At 50.6% G+C, this 26,922-nt stretch overlaps 1 protein-coding gene across 5 annotated transcripts in view; it reads left to right on the forward strand.

Moving 5' to 3' along the window:
- The window catches only part of CAMKK1 (calcium/calmodulin dependent protein kinase kinase 1), a 96,101-nt gene that overhangs the window by 57,688 nt on the left and 11,491 nt on the right, over positions 1 to 26,922 (forward strand). For all 5 annotated transcript variants that reach the window (XM_040532106.1, XM_040532107.1, XM_040532104.1 and 2 more), the window contains 8 exons: positions 1,032 to 1,083; positions 1,665 to 1,798; positions 2,380 to 2,416; positions 4,770 to 4,791; positions 6,593 to 6,681; positions 20,821 to 21,020; positions 21,738 to 21,791; positions 23,384 to 23,457. In XM_040532106.1, the coding sequence (XP_040388040.1) occupies positions 1,032 to 1,083; positions 1,665 to 1,798; positions 2,380 to 2,416; positions 4,770 to 4,791; positions 6,593 to 6,681; positions 20,821 to 21,020; positions 21,738 to 21,791; positions 23,384 to 23,457 (662 nt within the window). The remainder of the gene's footprint in view (positions 1 to 1,031; positions 1,084 to 1,664; positions 1,799 to 2,379; positions 2,417 to 4,769; positions 4,792 to 6,592; positions 6,682 to 20,820; positions 21,021 to 21,737; positions 21,792 to 23,383; positions 23,458 to 26,922) is intronic.

Consider the following 26,922-nt stretch of genomic DNA (forward strand, 5'->3'; position numbering starts at 1 on the left):
GCATTCATGCACAGTTCCTTGGCATTTGACTGTGTCCTCTGGGAGTCCTTAGCTAATTGTATTTCACAGGGCTCATCCTGCTGGGAATGACAGATTTGGATGCTTAATTAACGGGAGTAACTACCCCTCCTAGGGGACGGAGCTAGCGGCCGTCCCAGCCCCTGACAGCAGACTGTTTTCCTAGGCAAGCCGCAGCAGGAGCTGGTTTCTCCTGACGTACTGCTCTCCTGGGCCCCGCGGGGCTGTCGGAGCGGCCCTCGGGAAGGTTGTTAATGCACGGAGAGGTGGAGGCACAGAGACTGTTTGTTAAACTCAGGCTGCCTTGTGTCGTGCTGTTAATCCCAAGTGGATGGCAGAAAAAAACAACACTGACGCTGCAGGGACCCGTGCGGTGTCTCGCTAATGGCCCAGGGCATGGCGGTGGGTCACGCTGCACGTCCCGTGCATTGCTCTGGGGGTGTGAGAAAGGCCTTGCGGGGCAAAAAAAAGGTCCGTGAGAATGCACGAGGCATCCCCAGGCAGTGCAGAGCTGGGGAAAGGGCTGTGTCCTCACCTACCCCGGGTGTGTGGTGTAGGCTGAAGGGATGTTAGTGGTGTGGCTGTGATGCTCCAGCTCTTTTGCTTCATAGACCTTCTGGCGAAGCAAAACATCAGGTGGAGTAGCCTGGAAGCTGCTCTGACCTGCAGCATGGCCATACCATCATCCAAAAAGCAAGTTACGTAAAGGTCTGCTAGAGGAACCCACCTCTTCCCTTACGCTGTGGCCCTGCGTGCAGAAATTGGACTCCTTTTCCTATGTCCAATTTAAAATAAATCAAAACCAGTGTTTTTTTTCCATGGGAAAAAGATAAATGAAGCGAATAGCAGTGCCTTTAGGAAGGCCTGTGGTGGCCATCTCTAACCAGGAGCCTTCTGCCCTACACCGAGGGCAGACCCGAGGCAGCCTCTGATGCCCAGAGTGCCCCAGCCTCACAGCACCGAGCGTTTGGGCTCTTGGGTGGTCTTAACACTTCTTTTTCCTCTTCCTTCAGGCTATGAAAGTCCTCTCCAAAAAGAAGCTCCTGAAGCAGTATGGATTTCCACGTGGGTATCTCACACTTGGAGGTCTGCCTGCTGTCCTCAGCCAGGCAAACCTCTGCCTTGAAGCGCTGCCTGCCGGGGCTGCGGGACCTGGCCTCGTTCGAAAGCTCCCCAAGTAGTTGGGGGCTGCTTAAAGTACAGGGGGTAGTGAAAGGCCAGACACAGATAAATTCAAAGCGCTCGGTAATTAGGTTCCTGGCTTTGATTTTCGGAGTCTTTGAAGTGCTGGCTCTTCCCCGTTCGCCATCTCTGAAGCCTAACGAAGTGCTGGGAGTTGGGCAGGGCAAGGCAGGCCCCCTCCTCCCAGGGGCTCTTCTACCCCCTTAGCACCCGGCCCCAGTGCTGGGCCAGGGGATCTGGCAGACAGGCCAGGCTGGGCAGCCAGCAGGAGCTGGTCTAAATGTGGCTTGGCAATCCCTGTTCAGGGTGGGGACTGTAATGCTTTGGGGTGATGATAAGGTGAGGAGATCTTCCCGAGCAGCTGGGGGTATCCTGCAGAGGGGCCAGCAGCTGCTCTCTCCTGCATGCCAAGTGCAGTTCTTCCTCAAAGCGAGTCCTCCCTCACTGTGTTATCACATCTGCAGGTCGGCCTCCTCCTAGGGGGTCTAAAGCATCCACTGGAGAGCAGCCAAAGCCAATGGCACCGCTGGACAGAGTCTATCAGGAAATAGCCATATTGAAGAAGCTGGACCACGTCAACATCGTTAAGCTGATAGAGGTGAGCTACTTCTGCAGCCTAAGCCACACTGAAACAGATCTGGTTTGTGTTGTGGCAAGAGGACATGTCTTCAACTGCTCCTACTGCAGCCAGAATTGTTTTAAAACAGGTGTTCAATAGTTAGGTTGGTGATTTTGAGTAAGATCATAGCGGTTGTGTACGACAAACCAACACGCTTATCCTGGGCTTTGGTGCTGTGCTGAGTGAAGGCAGCTGGGTACGCTGGTGGAAACAGCAGCAAGCTCTGACCGGTAAACTGGGGTGTAGACAAGCCTGGGAAGGTGCACACGTGCCAGGCTTCGTTGCCATTTTTGATAATGGCTGAAGTCAGACCAGGATAAGCAGTTTCTACAAATGTAGGTGGAAACCCTTTTTTTTTTTTCTGGTGACAGGAAAATCTGTGTCCTCCAACACCCTCCTCCCCTCCCAGGAATCTCTAAATATCAGCACAAGTCTTTCTTAATGCTCTGCAGCTCAGCACAGTATACAGGGAGCAGTAAAATGTTGTTTGATTAAAAACAACTCCTTCCGTGCTGTTTTTTTTACTCCCTCTCGCCTTATCTCTCTGTTATCAATTGCAGGTCCTCGATGATCCTGCAGAGGACAACTTGTACATGGGTACGTGAGTCCTTACGCGTTAACAGAACTGTCTGGGCTTTAGACCTAGTGGTGCAAGTAACTCGTGCTGGGACTCGGGGTCAGTACCAGGAGGAAACTTGTACCAACTGGAGCAGAGTTATTTCTTTTGAAAAGTTAAACACCTGTAAAGGCAGCTGAACTGGCAGGCCCCCTTGCATTGAGGGTAAGGCAGCCTTGTGTCTGAGCAGAGCTGCACGCATCCCCTTGACATAATGACACTATGACAGCGGCTCTGCCCTCCTCTCTGTGTATGCCAGAGCCAGGAGAGGAGGGAAAGGTGCAGGAGGGCTTCTTGTCCTCTCAGTCTGAGGTTCATCTCTCTGAACTTCTGTACACTGCGGATATTGGTAGTGACTCAAGCAAGCTGTCTCAGGATGTTCCCTGTGACCCCTGCAGACACGCTCACCTCCCTGATGAGCCTTGAGACCTTCTTAGCCTAATCCTTACCTTGGATGTCCCGATGGAAGGTCACAGCTGACTGTGCATTTATGCCGAGGGTGGGAAACTGCCGTCCATTTTGTCTTCCTCTCCCTAAAAGCTTGGAGGTGCCCCGATTTGGGCAAAACCCCAAGGGACAGGCCTGGGAGGGACTAGGGTGCCAGAGCTGCTGAGGTGATGACATCTGCCCCTGTTAAATCTCTGCTCACCAGTAGCGTTCCCTGATGACAGGCTTAAAGGCTGCTTCTCATGAAATAATTATGGGATGCTTTTTAAGCTGCCTGTGCAAGGCGTCTCTGCCTGGCAAATGAAGCCGTTTGCCTTTGAAAGGCCAGTGTTCCCTGTTGTCAGAGCCCCGTGGGCATTCCGGCAGCATCCCGAAGGTGCCAGCCAAGGCAGGCACGTGTGCTGTGAGGAGGGCGACTCCACTGAATGAAAATAAATGCGAGGCAGTTCAAAAATCTGCAGAAAAGCTAAAAAAACAAACGGAAAAAAAACCTCTCCCTGTGGAGCAAGATAACGGTCCCAGAAACGGCAGCAATAGCAGCAGGACAAGTGGGAAGTCTCGTGGTCCCGTTAGCACTCCAGAGAACAACCAGAGAAAGCGGGGTTTGCTCATTGCTAATTACTGCTAGCCGTAAGTGCTGCGAGTACCCTCCTGCTGCATGCTCAGTGGGAAGAGGCAGGGGATGGAGGGTGCTGAGAGAAACCAGAGCAACCTGTGCTGATACGAGATGGCCGAGTAATGCAGCGCTGCTGCTCACCGCCACAGCTATAAGCAGGGCCACTGCGTGCTTCAGGGAGGGCGTTCTGCCAGGAGCTCTTCAGAGGTGCAGCAAATCCCTTAGTAATTTGTGAGGAAAGAGCTCTCCCACCAGGTAATGGCAGATAGTTTTCCTGACACCACTTCTGGCTACACCCTACACGCCTGGCGCCAGGACCTTTAATGGGAGCAGGCTGTGCTTTTTCGGATATGGATGCAGCCCTAGTGTGGTGCTGGGTGTGTTTGGCTTTTGCAGGGCAGGAGCTGAGTGACATTGTGTCTGCTTTAGTTTGTAGAAGGGGGCAGAGGAAGGCTTCCAGCTGGCTCCCAAAGCATTGTTCCCATCACCGCTGCTGTCATGCTCCCTGTGGTTTTGTACCCCAGCTTTTCGGTAGCGGAGATGTCAGGGGCTGCAGAGGAATGTTCCCCTTCTGAGGGAGCAAAGGGGCCCAGCCTGGGGCTAGGAGACCTCAAACATCTTCCTTGTTTTTCTGCAAGTTGCTTCATATCCTAGCATTGCTACCAAGCAGTACTTGGTAAAACCCCAGTAATTGCTGCCAAAGGACCAGAAGAACACCCAGGGCTGGGGCAAGTCCCCATTTAACCCCCCTGCTCAGACACACAAACTCACATGCCCTACAAGCCTCAACTCATGCCAATAAATCCTCTGCAATTGCACCTGCCAGGGGGCATTTACCTCTCTGATAGCAGTGTAGCTGTGCTGCTGATTGACACAGCTGAAATGGAGCAATGTGTTCTTACAGCATCTCGTTTGGTATCAGCAATTTAGCAGAAATATCACACCAAACACCCTTCCCGGCGGTACCGAACGAGGCAGGACTCAAACCAGCAAGGGCTGACACCGGGAACAACAGAAGTGTGGTTGGTAAATTAGCACCTGCCGTCTCCCTGCGTGGAGCTGGCAGGAGGTGGGGATATTTGTCTTTGAAGAGATGAATATTTTCATTTTGCATCCCCTGGTGTCCTTGTCATGTGGGAAGAAAGAAAGGTGAGGGAGATAAATTGATTTAGCAGGTATGGGAATGGATGTGTTTTTATAGGTGCTAAAAAATGAATAAGCCTAGTTCTCTCTTCTGTGATTCATTCATGGTTTGATTTGCTTCCTTGCAGTGTTTGACCTCCTAAGGAAAGGGTAAGTAGTCCTCCTGGGATCACTTGTGTTGAAATTTTTGGTGTTCACTGTTAGCTTCCTGGGTGAAATGGAGATTTCGATCTGCACAGTGGGGCGAACCGCTGCCAGCAGGCAGGTGAGAGGAGACGACCCAGCTGCAGTTGCCTTCGCACCGTTCCAGCCTGGGGGGATGCGGCAGGTTGTAATGGGCTCGGAGGAAATGCCCTGGCGTCAGGCTTTGCTCCAGAACATAAATGTGGTGCCACATCCCTATTAGATGCCTGGGAGAAAAGCTTTTTTAGGGCATACTGTACGGGGGTAGCAGCCCCATCTTGCTCTGACTAGGAAGGGCTAGGAAGTTCCAACAACATTCACTTGCCACCTGCTGCCTTACTTTGCCCCCAGCATGACTCTATCACAGGAGGCTATTTTGGTAGCACATTTCCATAGCAGGAGCAGGGATACGGCACTGGGAGTCTCCTCACCACTTTTTGCTGCACCTGGGCTGGGTCTGCAGCTCTGCAGTCACAGCAAGGTTGGGATTGCTGAGCGTAGGGTGGGGGAGATTCCCCAAGGGCTTATTTCTCTCTCCAGCCCTGTGAACGAGGCTCCCGCACGCTGCCAGCTCCGGCAGGTTGCTGGTGAGAGGCTCCCAGTCTCCCTGGTGACCAGGCTGATGACTCTCCTGGAGGAGAGGGGGAGAAAAAACCTCCTGTGATCAGCCGAGGCCGGGACCAGGGAAGGTGCTGCCTGGCCGAGCGCAGCCTGCCCGCCCCTAGCAGAAGGCAATTAGACCCCGTTAGCGGCTCTGCCAGTCCTGCCGCTCACATTACCAGCAGAAAAATGTGCATGAGGAGGGAGGGGAGGCAGTGGTTAGAGAACTGCAAATTGGAGATGGTCGTCTACCAAACGGCAGCAGGGGGGAAGAGAGGAATGCTGCCTGCAGGTTTTTCTGCTGCTTGCTGAGGGGAAGAGCCCCAGAGCCTGTTTTTGTTGATGGGTTGTTCTTGGCCAGGGTTTGATGTGGAAGGGCGGTGTCTCAGGAGCGCTCGCTTAAATCTAGCCTGCTCAGTGGGCATGTGTCCAAATGCAAGGTCCGGGGTAAAGCTGCTGAGCAGAATTAACCCCGCAGTGCAGTGAAGCCTTTAGCTCCTGCTGTTCGTCTGCTGGGGAGCAGAAGATGCTGACCGGCTCGTACAGCTTCTTTGCCCTCAGCTTTCTGTGGGTCAGGCAGAAGAGGGGCTTCTAGAGGAGAGGATGTGCATCTCTGAGCAGTGGGCACGCCCCGAGGGAAGGGGAGAAGCTGTTAACCAGCAGTTAATCCTGGGGGTAGTGAGGACCTCGTGGCTCACGCTGATGCAGGGCTGTGCAAAGCCACCGCTCACCCCTAGTCCAGCTCACTAGTCTGCGCGTCACAGCATCCAGAACGGGTGGCTACACCTCTGCTCTGGGTCACTGCACTGCTCTGAAGGAGCCGTAGCTGTGACGTTCCCAGTGCATCTAGCTCCTGGTGCTGTCGGCAGGGATTAGGGGTCACTACGAACCTCAGCCCCTAGAGAAGGAGGCCGAAGCACTCAGCGCTGGTGGAAGCGGGTCCCCTCGGTAGCGCAGTGTGGGGGAAAATCCCAATGGCCCCTCCGAGTCCCAGGAACCCTCGGAGCTCCCTAAGGGTCTGAAGTGGAGGCACCTCTCCTGGACCTTGATCCTGGACCTGCTGGGAGCCCACCCCTCAGTGGTGGGGCCGCAATGATGCAGAGTGACATGAGAACCCCTATCCATTGCCGTTTACAAAGCGCTTAGTGCCTCTCCCTCTTTCCAACAGGCCTGTCATGGAGGTACCAAGCGAGCAGCCGTTCAGCGAGGACCAGGCCCGGCTCTACTTCCGAGACATCGTCCTGGGCATCGAGTACTGTGAGTACCACCACCACTGACAGCGCTTCACAGAGCGTGTGGGTCAGCCTCCTGTTTGCCTGGAGAGAAACCTCTCAGCACCAGTGGGCTGTCAAACGAGCCAGCAACGTCCCCTCTAATTGTACGTGACAGCTGGTGGCCCTGCTCAGCTCGGGTTTATCAGGCTGTATCGCTGATGCCAGGAACAGGCACTCCTTGGAAAGGACATTAGGAAAACAGTGGCTTGCTTTTTTCCTCTTTTTATCTCTTCTTGGAGAGAGTCTTTGAAAGCAATGGCAGTGCTAGGAAAGAGGCATTTGTAGTGACATGGGCTGAGTCAGTAGCTTCAGCTGGAACAAATCAATAATTTGTGGGGTTTGTGTCTGGGCTTCTCTTGTGACCTGTGCCTGCAGTGGGAGGATGCCCATTAAGTTGCCAGGAGCTTTCTTTTCTATAAGATAGGCCTCTGCAAGTAGCACGTGCAGCAGAGCTGGGCAGTTATGGGTGCAGGACACATCCGTACCACCCAGGGGGTTGTGGGTCACAGGGCGTAGGTGGCTTTCTACAGTGTTCAATGATCTCACCATTGACTGGTTTCTCTGAACGTCGGTGGACTAAAGAATTGGCTGTGGTTGGATGGCTGAATGTGAGGAGGAAGAGCCAATACAGCTTTTTCAGAGGGAATTCTTGCCTCTCAGATCTGTTAGTTTCCCAGAGGAGTCAGCACAAATGTAGATAAGGTGATCCTGTCACTACAATACACTTGAATTACCAAGCAGCTTTATGAGCTTCTGTTAACAGATCCGGTCAGAAGAAACTAAGTCGTCTTGGTTGGCTGACCTCTTATGGATTAATAACTGGACAGATGATCAGGAAAGTAGGTACACAGTGGAGAAAGGTCACTAGTGCAGTTAAATCTGAATCTGTAACGTGGTCTGGGTTGTTCAATATGTTCCTAATGACCAGAAATAGGATGGAGTGCAATATGGGAGGCTGGTGACGATACCTCCTTGTTGAGGATAGTCATTATTAGAGCTAACTGGCAGGAAGATGCCGTGATAGTGAGTGCTGGTATGGTAAAATGGCAGATAAAAATCCATGTTGCTGAATGCAGGGTAATCTATGAGGGAGAGAAACAGCACTAAAAATATGTACGTCGTGACAGGCTCTAAATGAGCTGTTCTCACTCGGTCTTCATTCTGGAGAGTTCTCTTGGAAATGCCAGCCCATTACTTAGTGACAGTCAACAGAGCTTACAGGGTTTGGGGAATTATTGGGAATGAAATAAAGAAGAAAACAGAAAATATCATTATGCAGTTGTTTGGATCTGTAAGAGCTCTTAGATACGAGCAGGGAATATCTTGAATGCTGTGTACGGTTGTGCTCAGCCTGTCTCGCAAACCGCTCTCTAGAGCTGAGAATAGCACAGAAAGGGTGATCGGGATGATCCTGTACAGAGGGGTGAGATTAAAGCTCTTCAGTTTTGATAATTATCACAGGATACGTACGGCAGAGGCATACAAAATCCTGTGTGTCAGGGAAGAGGTGAACACGGAATGAATCTTCTCTGATGGAAGAACCGAGGGGTAGCAAACAAAATAATTAGGTAGGAAGTTGAAAACAGAAGGAATTACTCTTTCATACAGCGGGTAATTAAACCGTGACATTTATTGCTAGATGAGATGGCAAGTGCCAGAACGGAATGGGCTCAGAAAAGATGAGACAACTCTGTAGAAGGAGAATCGAGGGCTGCTATATAGGAGAATGCAGGCAGTTTGCCACTGGGAACGCGGGTACTGTACGCTTTGCATCTGTCTTCATAATGCTTTTCTCCCAGCTACTGACCCTGGCAGGAGACAGGGTGTTGGGGTGGGTGGGCCCCTGCTTTAGGGGGCTGCATCCTCAGCTCTGCTCCAGCAGCTTTATTACACCATGCACGGGTTATTGCTGCGCTGACCTGACCGCAGGGGTAATTGTGCTGTGCCCAGTTCCCTGAGGCTGGTCTAGGTTAGCTTGGCATCTCTCAGACATGGCGACTGAAAAATCTGGCTTACTTTGACAGTGCGGGTGCATGATTTTGGAGGCAAATCTGAAGTCAGGGCAGCTAGCAGGGAGGGACAAGGCCATTTAATCAAGCAGTTGTCATCCCCAGTCAAGAAGCAGCATGCGAAGCGTGAAAGGTCAGCCACTTGCGAGACAGAGAGCTGTGCCGCATCCCGGTGTAGTTCAAGGTGAGAGGTTTTTTAGCTGGCTCAACCTCAGTAAATACTCGTTTCTCTCACAAATAAGAGGGAATTATTTCAAATGTGCTTTCAAAGAGCCAGCATGCAGCTGCGTCGAACACAAAAGGAACAGTTTGTGCTGCCGTAGTGCCTTGGGCCATGTCTGCCTTCGTTCTGCCAAATCTCAGGTGGCCCCTGCAAGCTCAGCAGTTCCCCAGAGTCGGAGTGAGCCCCTCGCTTTCCCAAGGCTTTCATTAAAGTGTTCAGCAGGTTTCAAACACCTGCAGAGAACAAGATGAGCATGGTGAACCTTGCCAAAGCAGAGGAGGGCGGTTTGCAGTATGCTGGTCCATTCCCACACCGAGACGCAACACCACCTCATTTTGTTTGTCTGACCTCACCGGGAGGGGACCAGCCGGTGGGTGGGAATGCAATCGCTGCTCTTCTGTGACTGTCCAGAAGCTTCCATGTGCTGAAAGCTGCCATAAGCAGTCAGGTCACCCCAGGAAGTCAGCAGAAACGTATATATGAATGGGAATGGGAAGCTCAGGACTGCTTTGCAGTAGAGTTTGAAGGGCAAAGACTGCAGCTTTTTTATTCTCATCAGTATTCACACTGTAGCAGAACCTGTGTGCCTCAGCAGGGAGATCCAGGCTCTGCTGTGCTGGATGCTGCTGGCGCCTGCTGGCACCAGAAGAAAGTTTAGTTTAGAAGACAAGCCAAAAAAAGTTTGTGTTTCCTTCAGCAGAGAGGATGGATCTGGACAATAAATTATAGGATGCCCAAGCACTCACAGCAACAGGAACAATGGGATGCTTCATTTTGGGCTATTGAGTAAGCACTTATTTTATTAGCAAATGAAAGTTAAAAATGATGTTGTGTCAGAACTGCTGGATAAATGCATGGCAATTATTATGTAATTACAGGGAGAAAGTGCACCGTTTGTGCACGCTGAAGGAGAAGTGTTGCCAGGCAATCTAGAGATTGCAAGGTAATTTTAATGTAAGCATACATAATTGTTAGGTAATTTGGGAGAGTCGATAACCATGCAGCTGCTAGAAGCTCGCAGTCGTCACAGCAGCAAATGCATCCTTGCTGGCTGGGTTTTATTAAATTAGAAGCTGCAAAGTGGCTTCCTGTCGGAGCCTGCGTTAATCCAGGCTGTGTGCGGTGCAGGGAAGTGGCTGCAGAGGCCACGCAGGTGGGAAATGTGCGCTGGACTTCAAAACTACAGGGGGTGGCGCACAGTCACTGCGTGTCTGCAGGGAGCGGGCTTCTCATGATGCTCGCCTGTGCGTTCAGCAGCCCTGGGGAGAAGCATTTGGAGTGAGACTGGTCAGCGTGATGAGAGCAGGTGGAAAGTCTGGCGTAGGCTAATAGGCAGGGAGGGATGCCCCGAGCAGCTTCATGCTTCTTGGGAAAGCCCCTCAGCCTGGGGTGGCACAGTGCCACCTTGCTTTATCAGCTGCTTTTCTCTGGGTTTCTATTTTTAGTAAGTTTAATGCTAGGAAGTGCACTCTGGTTATAAACACAGTCTCAGCCTCATTGAATGATCAAGAAAGAGAGGCAAGAGACAAGGCCTGAGAGGAGGGGCGGTGTGCCCACGTCAGAGTATCCCTTCCTCTGGTCCCTAAACTGCTGGGAAAATTTTTTAAGCTGAAGTGTGGTAGCATTACCAGCTCACCTGTTGTGTTTGTGTCCTAAACCTGTGCTCTGTGCAGACTGCTTCAGCAGTCATTTAGGCACGTGCACACTTAATTCACATCCTAGTGAAACGGGCCCAGAGAAGAAAGTGCTTCTCCTCCTGCTTGCAAGACTTTCCCAGTACCAATGGTGTTGAATGCATCCGCACGCAGTGTGGAGGCAGTGTGTTGTAAGTGCCCCTGGAGTGGTAATTTAAGAACGTACTTAAGTGTTTTGGGTAGAAAAGTTTTGCTGGATTATCCGTGTCATTAAGTAAAGCATGTGCGTAAGTGGCTCTGAATTGTGGATACGTGCAGTTACCTCCCTTCCCTCTTGTAACTTGCCTCTCGTAGTGCTTATCTGGGGTTATTTAAGCTTCAGTCTCCCTCCTGGAAAGGCAAATATCGCTTTCCCAATGACACTCAGCAGGAATGGATGTGCTGGGAGGTGAGGAGTCACTGGAGGAGTCAGCAGCCACGGCAGGAGTCAATCCCAAAAGCTGGACGGCGAGTGGGGTGCTCTCTGCAGGGCCGGGCAGCTGTACGGGGTCAGCCGAGGTGCCTTGCAGCCAGACCCGTGCTCCGCCAGGCAGGCGTACGGCTGGGCTTCAGCACCCGTGGCTCAGGCATTTCCTCGGCCAGAGATCGTCTTTTTATCTAATAGCCGCTGATGTTTTTTTCCACTAATGAGTTCAGTCCCTTTTTAAGCTTGTGTAAATCTCCAGCATCTGCTACCTGTTTACGTGCTGTGGGAAGCAGTCCCTTTCTGGGTCTGAGTCTGGTCCTGCAGGTTTCAGCTGATGTCGGGAGTGAACAGAAACAATCTCACCCTGCCCATGCCCCCCTGGTTTTATAGACCTCCATCACATCTTACATCAGGGGTGTCTTTTCGGGGCTGCAGAGTCTTTGTCTGTACCATTGTTGCAAAATCAAGTGTCCTTCCATCCCTTGAGCGTCCATTAGGAAAAGCTGGCGATCCTGAGCCCCCCAGGCCTTATTAATGACGGCACTACAGTATTTCAGAGTTGTTTTCTACAGTAAACGTGGCTGAAAATACTAACTGTAGGATTTCATATCTCCCTCCCCCCATTAAAGCCTACAGTTTTCTGGACAAAGACAGGTGTTCTGCTGTGCTCTGCTTACTCTTTTGCTCCTGATATCTTGGCGGTGGTGATATCCAAATACAGGTTGGACTTCTTGAAGGGAGTGAAGTTTCCTTCTGGACTGACTCGGGGTGACTGGTATTTAATAACTGCATGGTAAATGCGTTTGCTGAAGTGCCGGCGTGTTTGGCGTGACGCCGCTGTGCTCTGGCAGGTGACCAGTGGAAGCCAGTACCAGGTGAAGCGTGTAACGGGAGGGTTTTCTGTCATTGTTAGGCTGCCGTCTGTTGGCAAGAAGTGTTTTTCTTGTTGTGAGCAGACAGTTGGTTCAACACGAGGAGCAGACACCTGAAACTCTTCTCCAGCGGTGGGAGATGGACGCTGAGCTGCAGGAGAGGTACGGGGGAGAAGCCTCTCCCAGGAGAAGTGATAAGGGGTATGCCAGGGGTATCCCAGTTTAGGTTCAGGACTGGGGTAGGAGTAGTTTTATTTAGTAAGAGCCTTTTGTTTAGTGAGGCATAAGAATAAGCAAACAAAAGGTCTGTCTGAGCCCAGCCCTGACAATAGCCAGGAGCAGCCACTTAGCGCAGAGCAAGCACGCAAGCTTGACCCAGGGGAAAACCCTGCTGACTCGCATAGTCAAGATGAAGTACAGAGGCCATCCCTTCTGCTATTTAGCTGCAAGCTCATTACTTTGTCTGGCTCATGAGAAGCTGAAGCAATTGCTGTCAGCATGCCTGAAGGGAAGAAAAAAATATTTTCTCCCATGTTCTGTAGAAAAAGCACAATTTCCCTACTGCGACTGTTCCTAGGGAAGCTAAGGGTAGCAGTTCCGGTCCTGTGTGCAGAGGAATGCTTGTCTCATCTGTATGAGCTACTGGGTTCAAGGGAGGGTTGCATACACAGCTAGAGGCATCGGGAAGTTACCTTTCCGGGATCAGTTCTCTGCTGCACACCCATACAAATGCCTGGGAAGCTCCAGTCCCAGTGTGCTAGGCCTGGAGCAATAACGAGACGCCTGACACGCTGATCAAAGCCGCCTGTCCTGAGATAAGACTTTAATCTACTCAATCATCAATCTGTGAGTATAATTTCCATTGTTTTAAAAGGAAAGTTAAGCAAATAAATCAACAGCCAAGCCAGCACAGGCTTCTCTCTTCTGAAGGATATCGTCTGCAACATGAGCCAGAGGTAAGGGCTATCAGGCAGCAGTGGTGTAGGTGGATTTGGTCTGTGGCTCTTGGCAGGGGTGAGCTCCTCAGGCCTTGTGTTGGCAAGGCTCAGCAGAGATTTGTTCTGTCACAAATCCGTGATGGAGCTCGGATGGGTTCCCAACCTGTTGTGCTCTCCTGTGACTTCTGTTGTGGGTTAGCCCGGCTGGCAGCCAAACACCACACAGCCGTTCGCTCACCCTCCCCCCTCCCTCTCCGGGATGGGGGAGAGAAACGGGAAAGTGAAGTCTGCGAGTTGAGATAAAGACAGTTTATTAAGACAGGGAAAAGAATAACAACAACAATAATAATAATAATAGTATTAATAGTAATAATGTGTACGAAATAAGTGATGCACAATGCAATTGCTCACCACCCGTTGACCGACGCCCAGCCTATCCCCGAGCAGCCGGCCACCCCTCCACCCCGGCTAGCCACCCCTATATATTGTTCAGCATGACGTCAGATGGTATGGAATACCCCTTTGGCCAGTTTGGGTCAGCTGTCCTGGGTCTGTCCCCTCCCAGCTCCTGCTGCATCCCTAGCCTGCTCGCTAGCAGGACAGAGAGAGGCTGAAAAGTCCTTGGCTTGGTGTAAGCACTGCTCTACAACAATTAAAACATCAGCATGTTATCAGCGCTCTTCTCATCCTAATCCAAAACATAGCACCCTGCCAGCTACTAGGAGGAAAATTAACTCTATCCTAACTGAAACCAGGACAACTTCCCAGCGAGCTGCTTAACCCAGCTGTGCCTCCTTCTGTGTGTGAGCTGGGGACCTGCTCCCTCCCCGTTCCTGCGTGGTGCCTCCACAGGTTGGTCCCCCCTTCGTATGCAGTGTGTCGAGGGGGAGCTTCTGACTGCAGCTCCAGCTGCAGGGTGCTGGGTGTTGTGAGTGACACCACCAGGAGGGGGACTGGTTTGTGTTTTGTCATGGACAGGGGAGCTCTGTCTAGATACAAACAAACAACAACCTTTTAATATATGTGTTGTTGATACATGCTTGATGAGGACTATGTGTAAGAGTAATTAGCTGGCGGAGGAGATCAGAGATGTGCTAGAACCTTTTGTGAAGGTTGGGCAATTTGTTGTTTGATGCAGTTACGTAAACAGTTGTGCTTGGGGTTAGCAGCAGCCCAGGGTACAGGCTCTGCGGGGTGTTTTGGCGTGACTCACTGCATGTACCCCGCTTGTGACGTTCCCAGCGGTCCCTTGAACACTGGCACGTGTGTAGCCACAGCAGGAAGCTGCGTGTGTCCTCTGTGACCATGGCGTGCTCGTGTGGTTAGAGGAGAGGTGTAGAAGGCAGCCTGAGTGACTCCGTAACACGCTGTCCCAGCTGGGAAGGCTGAGGATCCCTCCCTCAAACCAGTAAGGCAGTGGGACTCATCCTTCCAGCAGGCTCTACTGAAAGGCCTTGGCCAGCAACACATTCAAGTGACAGAGGAGGGATGGATGCAGCAAGAGGACAGTGGAAAGCGGTGAATAGAGAAAATCAGACCCAGGATCCTCACCTTAGCCCCCGGACAAGACCCCTGAAATGAGCTGAGCGGGGGAAGGAAACAGCCCACTGCATCCATTCCCCTGGCTCAACGAGGAGCACTGCAGACAAGCAGAGAGGCTTACCTCAAAGAGCAGCCTCTGGTTTAGACTCTGGATGGTGGTGCAGCAGTTTCCTTGGGAGGGTGTTAAATCATTTCTTTGCTACAGGAGTGATGTGAGCGTAATACTAAGCAGATTCTGCAGTAGCACCATATGGGTTGCTTTTGCCCTTGGATGGGAACGGGATTCTGTTTTTAATCAAGTATAATTCAGCATCAGCCTCAGTAAATTGCAGGATGTGTCAGTGCATTGCAAAGTTTTATATATATATAATTTTTAAATGGGCTTTTAGCAACTTAGTATGAATGTGCTGGAGCCCTGAGGTTTGCAGAAGGAAATGCAGTGAAAGGCACCTTTTATAAAAAGGGCCAGGGGACAATCTCTTATTTCTCTTTTCACAGAGCTGCTGTCTCTGCTTCCTCCTGGTCTTCCCTGGCTGTTTATAGGCAGGCAGGTCCCAGGTATTTGCTTCTGAAATAAAAGGACAGCCTGTTTAGTCTCTGAATAGCCTGCGGTATCTGGAAACGAGGAGCATTTCTTGTGTGTTGCAAAAAAAAAAAGCTGGCTTGTCCCACCAAAGGCAGCAAAGGGAGTGAGCAAAAAGAGATGATTTGCTCAGCAGAAAGATTTGCTCATTTGCTAATGAGCGGTGATGGAGCAGGGTGGCAGAGTGGCAGGAGGCCTGCAGAGAGCCCAGGCAGGGCCACATGCTGTGCACGCAGATCGGAGCCAGCTGGCCCAGCAGCAGAAATCCTCTCCAAAATCCGCCCCTTTCCCCTGCCCCATCTGCTGTACCACAGCCGCCGAGGGTTTGCCCTCCTGCTGCCTTTTGGTCCAGGTGCTGCAGTACCTCTGGCCCACGCGCTGTGGGTTATGGCCGGGAGGCTGCAGGACCTCGGCCCAGTGCCTTCTGGAGAGGCCGGGGTGCAGCTGGGTGGTGGGAGCCTCCCGGGGGCAGTGTGCCTGTTAACAGCGGTGATGACACTCGCAGTGATGGGCTTCTGCGGGATTTTCGTTTTGTTGTTACTGGCCCTGACGAGTGCAGGTTTAGTTCTGCAGGGATGCTCACCCAGTTCAGAGACACATAAGCCTCTGCTTTCCTTTAACACCGTTCCCATATCACCCGCTGGCTTTTCATGGAGATGATGCTCAGCACGTACCAAAACCGTGCCCTAACAGGGCATGTTTTGTAGCCTGGAAGTACAGATTCACTCCCTGGAGGTTCAGCACCCAGAGCTCTTGCAGGCTTGGAGCCGTCTGATGGCAGAGTACAACCAGGCAGCTGCAGCAGCCTCTTGAAGGAATTTTTTCTTGTGGTATAGGACCAAGGTGAGATACCGTGTTTGTGGGGCTGATAAAATTTAGGGAGAAGTGGGTGCAGGCTGGCTGAAACTGTTGGAAGGCTTTGAGTAATGCAGGTGCAGCTGGGGAGGCTTGCAGAGAATCCATCCTGGGACAAGGTCTCCTGCAAAGACCAGCCGCGGGTCACAGGCACCTTTTCAGGAAGCCCTGGCTGCTTTTTTACTGCTTCTGCTTTCCAGGTTAGACTTCTAGGTGTGATTTCTGGTACCTTTGAGCTCCTTGGGGCTCTAGGGTTTGGCCAAGTCCAGCTTTGGGCTTGTGTGGCCAGGCTCGCTAACACAAGCTGTGGTGGAAGTGCAGTGCATGCTCCCTCCCCTGTCGTGCCTGCTCTGTGAGGCTTAGCAGACAGGTATTTCTAATGCACTTTGGGATCTTTGCCTAGGAGATGCTCTACAAATCCATGGGATTGCTGTCCAGATGCAAATAGGCCTGAAATACTGTTACCTTTCCACGGAAGTGAAGGATGGGTCTAATGAAACCAAATGTAACAGAGTGCTCCAGAATCAGCCTCTGGCCTGAGGGCTCTGTAATATCTTACATTGTTTCATTTTCATTAGGAAGCGGTATTGATTTATTTTTTGAATTGGGTCTGTCAGCACAGCAAGTGCAGGGCATCCTGGAGCTTAGGGAAGTTGGTACAGCGAGCTGCTGACCTCTGCTTTTAAGAGCAAAATCATTTCCAGACAACAGCAACGACGGGGACGGTTTCATCAGTTTGTCGAAGTGACTTCAGTGAAGCTCTCTGCTTTCACCAGTTCTGCATCGATTTCAGCTTCGGGAAGGATGCAGATGAGGACCTGTACGTGGGAACTGGTGTATTTTGGCTGTTGGTGTCCCCCTTGTGCATGGTATGTGGCGTGGTGGGGAGCAGCAACGGGATGGTCCTTACACCGGCCACATGCAGCCAGCACCCACGGCTCAGAGCGCAGTCGCGCTAGAGCTGCCTTCTGCCTGCTTTGGGACCGTTCCTGTAACACTGCAAGCAAAGAAACCAGTGCGCTGCTGGAGCAGGCGTCTTGGGGCAGAACAGAGTAGCTGGCAGTTCCCTCTTGGAGGAATAGGATCAGCTGAGGGATTCCCAGTTCCCAAGGAAGGAAATAAGGGGAGGTCCTGGGCTGATTTAAAAAATAAATAAATAAATAATCCCCAAACTCTCATGGAGCAAGTGTAGGTGCAGCAGTACAGTTATCAGCAAAGCTGATAATCAAAGCTACGTTCCTTTAAAGCACGTTTGGGGTTTTTATTTAGATGTTGAGACTGCTTTTTCTTCCGCACTGTGCCCGATGCAGCCCAGCTTCTGCTTGCTTCCGGCTATGTCAAAACATGTCCTTGATGCCAAGGAGAGACAAGTGGTGTGCTCCTGGGGTCTGCGGTCCTGCGCTCCAGTGACACTAAGCAGCAGTTTTAATGAGGCTGCCTTTCAGCCCGGCTGCTCTTACATCTGCAAGGGGGGAAAGTTGCTCCCAGACACCTCGGGCTGGTGAAATGAGAGGGTTTACTTGTGCTGGGGGTTGCTTTTCACTCTATTTTGTCTGACTGTGGCTTTCAGCAGCCCGAAGGTGGCTCAGCGAGCGGTGTGCTCCTCGCAGCGTTGTCCCTTCTGTGCCGTTACTGGCAGTCCGGAGGGCACTGGTATTTCTTGGGTTTTATTTCTGAGGTGCGTAGCTCTCCGTCTGCAGTTTTGCAGGGATAACGCCGCTGTTTCCTCTGCGTGCTGTACTGGAAACAGGGATCACACCGGTTTAATAAGGACCTTTCTGGCCAGACAACCCCAGGCTCCTCTCACGTTGTGTAGCAGCAGTGCCTGTGTCCCCGCAGGGACGTCCCGTGGTGTGGCTGCTCTGCCTTCAGCCAGCCCTGCTGTAAACTGCCAGAGACTTCGAGAATTGTGCTTCTTCAGAGCAGAAAAGGGATTTTAAGTTGCCTTCATCAGGTTAGCAGCTCCATACCAAATTATTTCCTGGCAGATGTGAGCTGATGCTCTTCATGTTTGTAGGTGTGATGGAGCCTCATTCATTTACAGCAGCTGGTTCTTGGTGCACAATTTCTGCCCCTCTCTCTTCATGGCTCTTACCCTGCACAAGGCAGCCAGACAGCAGAGAGGATGTGTGGGTAGCTCAAGTTTTTCAGGCCAGCTGGCACGAGACCTGCATTGCTGTCACTCACACTGCACGGCGAAGCAGCGTGCTGTGGGTTGGGTTGGGCCCTGCTCCCTGCATCGCCGTTCCTAACCCGGCCACCACTTCCCCTCTGCGCCCATCGCCTTCCCATCGCAGTTTGCTGCTCTTTAAATCGTGTGCCGGGGTTACTGACGCTGCATTGCAGAGCCCTGGGACGTGTCAGGCTGACTTCTGTAAGCACAGCCTGGGCTTCCCTGCTAGAGGCACTTGCACCGCTTTCCTCCTCTAAGCAGTCCAGGTCAGACTGTCCCTGTCCCTAAAGCTCACGACAAGCACATGGAGGTTCTGCTCTGGAAGGCACAAATGTTCGTTGCCCCTCGTGTTCGCCTGCTTTGGTTTTTGCAGAGGTTGGGCTTCCTAGCTCTTCGTTCAACGTCCGTATCGCTGCAGTGCCCAGACCGAGGTGGGCACTGAACAAGCACAGAGCACCTGGCAGACAGCCCACACCTGCTTTCATTGGGCTGCACAAAGGCAGGGAAGGCGTTTTATGAGATAAATAGTACGGGGGGAGGAAAATAATAAAAATTTCGGAGTACCTGCTTCCCGAGTGTAACTCCTTGCATTTTCAGACTTAGCTCCAGGGATGAGCTTGTATGGTCCATACGTTTTTGTGGTCATTTAGAGGTGTTGGGAAGCTCAGCTCTGTGGTACCAGGCATGTTCCTTAGCAGCCTTCACCCAGACGCCTCCATGAAAGACAGCTCACCATTTCCTGAAGGGAAACGTCGCTTCCCCCCCTCCCCGTTTTCTCTTTTTCTTCCTCTCCCTCTATTACCATAACGAAATGTCAGCCTGCCACCAGCCGTGCTGCACAGCAGATGTCTCCTCGTAATTGCTGCTGTTACAGGGTGTTCGGTGTTTATCCTGGCTGTCTAGCCAGGCTGTTACAACGCTAACTGGCTCACGTCACAGCACAGACACATAGCGGCTGCACATCTGGAAGAGGCTGTAGCCACCAATGCTGTTAGCTGAGGCTCTCCAGCGAGCTTTCTTCTGCTGCGGCTCGAGATCAGCTCTTAGGGGATGGAGCAGCCCACTGAACCTGCGGGTGTGCGTGCTGCTGGCGAGTGCTCCAGCCGTGGCACGCTGCTTAACGTAGCACGTTTGAAATCTTGCCCTTCCAGCCTCGGTGTGCTGCCCGGATGAGTTATATGAAGGTGATATATATGCAGATCTCTGCATCTCTTTGAGGCTCTCTGTCGTGTGCCAGGGATGGCACCTATCAGCAGTGCTTCAAACTCGGAAGAGGTCCTTGCAGAAGGTCTGTAAGTGTGCCTTCCCCTCCCCAGACGTGGCTGCTGGAAGCTGCCTTGGGAAGAGCAGAACAGTTAGGGGAAATTAATTCACGCTCCTAAAACACAAGCTGGAGTGCTCTGGAGGGCAGGCTGCTTTTGTGGCAGTGTGCTGGCCAGCTTTGTAAGCCACAGAAGGGTTAGGCCAGCATTTCCCCCCACCCAATTGCATGGTTCCTACAAGATACAAAAAACGCTTATGGGGAGGTGTGAAAGCAAACCTGCTGGATTTGACAAAGGAAATGTGAAAATGGGAATTGAGGCTGGGGGAAAAGGGAGGCTGCAGGGTCCTGTTCTCCTGGGAAAGGTGGTAAAGACTAGAGCATTTCTTTTCCTGTTCTGTAAAGTCTCCTGTGTTTTCTGCACTTCTGCTTTTGGGGCCATTTCATGTTCTGTAAGATTTTTTGGTTTAAATTTGCTCTCTATGTTCATAAGAAGTCAGCCACTTCCCTGCAACTCCCCGCTGCGTCTTCCCCCAGCAGCCCAGACATGGCTTTATTGCAGCTGCAATATTGCTTCCCAGATAGCTTGTAATGAGAGGGATTTTTTTTTTTTCATTTTCAGTGTGTCTTGGCCTCCAAGCTCTTTGCAAGGGTTTATTTCATTTTGGATGTACAAGCAGTTCCGCTGGTGCCTGCAGTTGACCTCCTGAAGCTGGGACAGAGCTGGAGTCTTTTAGGCAGCCCTATAGAGCGAGAGGCAGACACGGAACAGCCTTTGCTTAGGAAGGGCTCCGTGGTAGAGGTTTGGCCATGGGTCTGGGTGTGAATGTGTCCAGAGTGCAGTAGTGATTTGGGATGATGAAAAAAAAAAATTTGAAAAAATATTGAAGTTTATGTGCTTGTCCCACTACAAAGCATGGCTAGAGAGAACCTGCCATTTCTGGCGTGCTGGCACGAAGCAGCTGAGGATTGCTCCGTGCTCAGAGGTATCTTTTGACCTGGAAACACCCCTTGATTTCTGAGTTGTCTAGGCTTGGTGCTTGGCTGCCAGTTGTCATATTTTGCCTAAATATCTCCTCCGGGTCTGTTTCATTCTGCCTGTGGTTCTGCTCCTTTTGCTTAGCTTTACGGCACCGCAGTTTTGAATTAAGTGAATTGAAAATTAACCTCTCTGTCTGGAGCCCATCAGTCTTTAATACTGCAGGCTGCCCGGCCCATCATCTGCTCCAATGAAGCCACACAAATCTGCAAGGTTTGAACAATTTGCTTCTCTAACTGCTCTGCTCTGTGCCACTGCTTGGGTTGTTTCTGGGCTCATGTGTGGTTTTTTTGTACGATTGCTGGTGACAGATGTATTTCTCTGAGCGTCATGCTCTGGTGTACATCCCAGCGAGGTGCTAGAAAGGAATGGCTATAGGAAATGGCATTTGTGGTACATTATTTTTGCCTACATAGCAGCACCTTTCAGGGATGTGTGGGCCTGCACTTCTATTTGCACCCTCCTGGAAAGGTTTCCTGTGAATATGTCAGCTGCTGTTGCAGACCAGATTGCTGTCTCTTTTTTAGTGCACTACCAGAAGATCATTCACCGGGACATCAAGCCTTCCAACTTGCTCTTAGGAGACGATGGGCACGTCAAAATCGCGGATTTTGGAGTCAGTAATCAGTTTGAAGGGAATGATGCCCAGCTCTCCAGCACAGCAGGGACACCAGCCTTCATGGCACCAGAGGCCATTTCAGACACTGGCAAAAGTTTCAGTGGAAAGGTAGGTCTCTGCTCGCAGCCAGCACTTCTTGGGACCCCTCAGCCATGGCACAGAGGGCAGCACCATGCCTGCACCCTTTGTGTGTTGTCCACCCAGGGACTGTGGTGCAGATTGGGGTTGTTATTAAGTTAATCAAAGCTCTAATTCTGTGCTCAGTTTAGGCAAAACTCAAGTCAGTTGTTCAGTGCAGCAGGTAGATGGACTTTGCAGACCCTTGTCGAGACAGGAGGCAGGTTCGAGTCCAGCAGGACCCATTCCCTGCCCAAAGAGGAAAGGCCAAAACTCCCCGTTCCTTACCAAAACAGTCAAGATTCACAGGGGGTTGCTGGGCACCAAGATCATGTCTTGGTACCCTGAAAGTGAGGAGCGCTGGTGAATGCTGTGATGCAGATGTGGGAATAGGGGCCAGTGGTTTGATTTTGGGCTTTTTGCTTTGTTTGTGTGTTTTTTTGTTGGTTTGTTTTGTTTTGTTTTGTTAGTGTTTTTTTTGCCTGGAAGAAGACTTGATGTTCAGCTCCTCATTGAGGTTCAGCCTTGAAGTGTCATATCTCCTGTTTCCAGTCTCTCCAATTTCTGAGAGACTCTGTGCAGTAAGATTAAACATAGAAAAAGCTAAACATGTACAAATAATCTTCTGTGAGTCAGTGGGAAAATCCAGCCCGTTTAGATCGTCTCTGGGTTGCATCTAATTTACTGCCTGCCCTTGCTCTCTTTCAGGCACTTGATGTATGGGCCATGGGGATTACCCTGTACTGCTTTGTTTACGGGAAGGTAAGCTGGCTTTCAGATGCTCCTGGCCCTGCCTGGCAGTGCCTGCCTGTCTGTCTTTTGACTCATTCCTTTCCAAATAAAGGCAAATATTAGAAGCAAAGCCCTACTTTCTGCAAGCTCCAGTTTTCCCAAATCACACTGTCTGTGAGAAAGGGCTTCTAGAGCTTCTAGAGTTAAGGGCTTCTCCCTTAACTCAGAGCAGTAGTTAGTGCTACAAGCCCTGAGCAGCACTGGCAGCACAAACGGCGGTTTGTGGAGGACTGTCTGCATTGCCTGTGTTCAGAAAGAAGCCAGATAAGGCATGGAGGGAGGCATAAATTTAATCCCAAGCCACTGCGGAGCACTTCAGCAAAACAGATTACAGGAAGCTTTGTCTGCCAGAGCTGTGTTGGGCCAGGTGGAGCCTGGTTTGGCTTTGCCAAATTGCATGTTCTGTAATGGCCTTCCCCTCTCCGGTGGTCAGAAGCTCCCAATCCCACCCGCTCGCTCCCAGGACGAGCAGCAAGGCAGGTGTGTGTGGTGTCCATATGCAGGTAGGTTACTGAACCTCCTGTCCAAGCAAGGACAACAGCAGATCACACCACACAGGCAGAAAGCATTCAGCTCAGGGGTAAGAAGTGCCTGGAGAAGGCAACAGAGGCAGAACTATCTCCATTGCTGGTGTGGTACTGCTGAACTAAGCCAGGGTGGAAAATGTTCTCTGAGCTGTGTCTGTAATGTCTTATTTGGGCCAAATCCTGAGGTGAAAGTGTCTAACGTTGTTTTTATATTCTGATATAATCTGTGATTATATTACTTAACTATGTGCAGAGCATTGGAGGAAGGAAAAAGGGAATGTAAAACCAAGCCCAAAGATCCATTTCTGTTCCACGTGATCCTGTCCAGTAAATATTGTACATTTCATACCTATTTTATATTTCATAATTTACTCTGGCCAGGCAGGATGGGAAAGAGTGTGTCAGCATCCTAAAAAAAATACTGCTCTTTCTCCTTCAGTTTGATGTAGACGTTCATAGGGCCTGTGAATATGCTGTCCCTACAGACCCCACAGTATTCAGGTAACTGCCCATCAGTACTGCCTGCTTTGACGGGTAGTAAGAGCCAGAAGGTAGCTCTAGATGTTTGTTTGCTTTTAAAACGTTGGACACAAACAAAAACATGATGATGAGACCTATGCTCTGAACCCATATATCTGAATTTACAATGGAAAACGGTTGTTCTAATAATAATACCTAGCTCCAAATGATGTTTGTCATGCAGGCCACACAGTATCAGTATTTCCATTTTATGGGTAGAAAAAGTGGAGCAGAGAAAAGGAAAACGAGCAGTTCATTGTTGCATGCTAGGCTGGATGGAGGCGGTGTCAGTGTCACAGTTGGGTTCTGGATCTGTTAGGTCCCTCTGCTGCTCTTCTGCATTTTTTTTTTTTAAATGAAAAAATCGATTTGTGCGAGGAGAGGTTTTACTTATTTACATCTCTGTGTCAAGTCCAGGTAATGCACACAGAAAGTGCACTTCTGCTGCATGAACGACAAACACTGATGTGGTGCCAAGATCTGTGACAACAGGAAAATCTTTTGTTTGTTTTGCAGTGCCCTTTTATAGATGAATATATTCTAGGTCTTCATAACAGGATCAAGAACAAGCCTGTGGAGTTTCCAGAAGAGTAAGTAAACTTTCCTCAGGTGCTGTAAAATAAACTTCAGCCTTGCTCGCTGTGCAGCATAAAAGCGGGTGACCAGTGGGTCACCACAGAGGGGCGGACGAAGGCAGGTGGGGTTCTTTGTGTTCTCCTGGGTCCTTCACATGAGTTCTGTGCCACCGCTGCTGTCAAAGCATTACAGCATTACAGGCGCCAAGGCAGCAAGGGGTGAGTGTTTGGGGTCTTGTCAGATGAGCATGGCAGGAGGTGACTACACTTGGTGTGTGCTCAGTCCATGCCGCTGAGACACCACACCTTCCTCTTAATGCATTGGCCACTCCTTGGCATTTCCTCCATCACTGGGCACTCTGTTAGTGATTAATTTGCTTCTGCTGTTCACTATCAGATGAAGTAGCCAAAGCTGGATTTCTTGTATTCCTTCCCAAGTCAGCACAGTAGTCAGGCAAAGAACATTTGACCTTCTTGACCTAAGAGTTCATTCTAATAAAAAATTGGAGATAAAATTACTTAATTTAAAACAAGCATGAAGGAATTAAAACTCTAACGAAAGGCACATCTGGTATTAGGGAGGGAGGGAGGGATGTTTGCAGACAGCCCCAGATAATGTGCAAATAGCCACTAGCTGTTACGTGAATGATTTGCAAGATACTGAATTTTTAGACACCTACAGTGAGGGGCTGGGCCCCTGCCTCAGCAATCCCAGGCTCCCTTCTGAGTGTGCAGAGGGAAATGGCCATGTAGGCTGTCCTATTTTAGACATCTGCTCTGGCTGGATGACTCACAGCCCAGGTCTGTGTTAATTACCTCTGCACTAAGGCACAGGCACTGCAGGGCTCAGGGGAGCCGTCTCCCCTCAGGCTGATGGAGCTGAAGACTGGGCAGTACCCCTCTGCCCCTAAGGACCCGTGGCCTCAAGGCCTGGCCACTTGTCTGGTGGCAAACACGAGCCCCAGTCATTGGTACGGAGCAATTCTGGCAGCCCGGTGCCGTTGGTGAGGTTTTGCAGGAAACCAGGCTCCAGGCCCCGAGAGCACGAAGGCAAGTCGTGCCACGTCGCTGCGTTCCCACCCGTTGGTCTGCAGCCGGGGCTGCACTTTGTCTTAACAACACTAGCACCAAAAAAAAAAAAAGTTTGTTTCTCTGGCAGCCCTGTCTCTGCTTGCTGGGGTGCTGGCGGAGTGCCCGTCCTCTCAGCCGTCGTGTGTTCGGGTTAGCAGCCAGCTTACAAGTAACTGCCCGTCTGTCTGTGCAGCAAGCTATTAACATTTAATGGACTAACGGGGTTGTGCTAAGAACGCTTTCTTCATTCAGACTTTTTCTCCAGCGATAATTTGGCCGTGTGATTTATTTGGATTTCTCAGCGACCTGCTCTCCATCTAAAAACAAACTCCACCCCCATTAGGCTGTTGGATAGCAGAGTTGCTGGGTGTTGTCGCCTGTCTGAGCCGCATCTATTTGTTAGATAAAGGCAACAACGCGGAGGCGCGTAGGGCTGGAATTCGCTGGACTGAATCCAGCCTGACCTCCCATGGAATTAGCACCTCGTTACGGTTAGGAATATTTTGGTTGCGATTTATTTCACCATGGCTACAAAAGCCACGTTCCTTTGTGCAGACAGCCCGTGGAAATTCATTGCCTGTTTCCTGACAACCCACAGGACAGAGATGAAGCTGACTGTACCCGTGTTGTCGTCCCTTCCCTTCCCTTCCCTTAGAGACACGGGGATAAATATTTACTGCTCCAGAGTTCTCATTCACTTCTGTCAGTCCTCGGCATGACACAGGGTGAATGGGGTTAGCTACAGCTCACACCCTGATGATCCTGGCACCGCTAAAAGCAAGCTGGAGAAGTTTCTGTCCAGGCATGTATTGAGAGAGCCAGAAGCTGTGCCTCGTTCCTGCTGGTGAGGTGCTGAAGTTCAGGACAATGTTCTCTGCCCTTGGTGCCTGTGGGCACCCTGCAAAATGATGTACGGGGTTGGCAACCCTCCCAGCTAGGTGCTGAGCTCTGTGGTGCCTGGCATCTTCCTGAGAGCTGTTACAGGACAAATTCTGACAAATTCCAGATAACACATGCTCTTCAAAGGAAAAGTGCTGTTGGGTACAACGTGCACCCTGGCAAAACGGAGAGAAGGGAAAACAGAAGCAGGGTAAGGCAGCCCATTACCTACCTATAACCCACCTGGGACTCGGTGATCTTGTTCACGGGGCTTTTCCTCGTGGCGTCAATCCTGTTGCGTAGAAATCAGTCTGGTAACCAAACCCGTTAGGTGATTATATAATCTTAAAATATAACCTTACGTTGCTGTTAAGCTGTTGCTGTTTTGGCACAGGTCTGCTGTTAAGTGTTTTACAAATGCCGTCGCACTGTCGTCTCCATGCGGAGCCTGTTTATTCCAACCTGCTACAGGCACTGCCGCCCTCCGTGGCTGCTCCTCTGTGCCTGGATCTCATCTCAAGCAGCACAGCTTTTCCCATTCCCACCTAAATTGTCACTTGAGGTACAGCCAAGGACATGGGAAGTCTCTCAGGACTCATCCTGCTGTTCTCCTTGTCTGGGCTATATTGTACCCACCTTCTGCCCTTTTCCACCGAACGAGCAGTGTTCCCTTGGGGTTGTTTGTTAAGGATGCCGTAGCCCAAGTGCACATAAAGTTTTCATAAATTATTAAACAGCAGCTCTGTTTCCATCAAACTAAAATATCCCTTACTGTGATTTGGCCTTCATTTAGGTTTATGGTAGTTTATTCTTTCTTCTTCTTGAGGAAGGCACGGAGGAGGTGGGCACAGCACCTGGTTCTCATCAGTGTTTTGAATCTGATGGTAGCACTGAAATCCAGCCCTGCTGGGGAATGGCATTTCATGCTGCCAGATCCCTTCTCCCTGCAAGTCATTTGTGATACAGACCTTCAACAGCCTAATGTACTTCTGTCATATGCTGGCATTTTATGTCAGTAGCACTTTGATCATACAGACCGCGTGTGTTTAAAAACGTCGCCTGCATCACTAACAACAGAAGTCAGCGAAGTCTTTGGATAAGAAAGGCTGCAGGAGAGACAGTAGGACCAAGGGCTTTTTGAGAATAGGGGTGGCTTCTGGGTTCAGGCAGTCTGTCATTTACTCTTAGAAATGGTCCTAAAAACTCAGATGCATTTCTCTCTCCTAGTCACATTGTTCATTCCCTATTTTGATATCCCAAGGCTGAGCTATAAGGTAGGAAATACTGAGTTACCAAACTGGTTGCCGTCAGTGTTCGTGGAAGCAATTTAACCAACAACCTGCACGCTTAGCTGGGAAGAAAGGTCCCCATTTGACATTCCAGTCCCAGCACATAGTAGCTCATGGTGCAGGTTCTGCAGATCAGGTTGTGCCTTCCTGGTATCACAGAACCCAACTCCAGTTCTGCCTTCCACAACGCTTTGTTTTCACAGAATCTGTCCTCTGAAATTCCCCAATAATGTGCTGTCTT

Source organism: Cygnus olor, chromosome 20, assembly GCF_009769625.2.
Source record: "Cygnus olor isolate bCygOlo1 chromosome 20, bCygOlo1.pri.v2, whole genome shotgun sequence".
NCBI lineage: Eukaryota > Metazoa > Chordata > Aves > Anseriformes > Anatidae > Cygnus > Cygnus olor.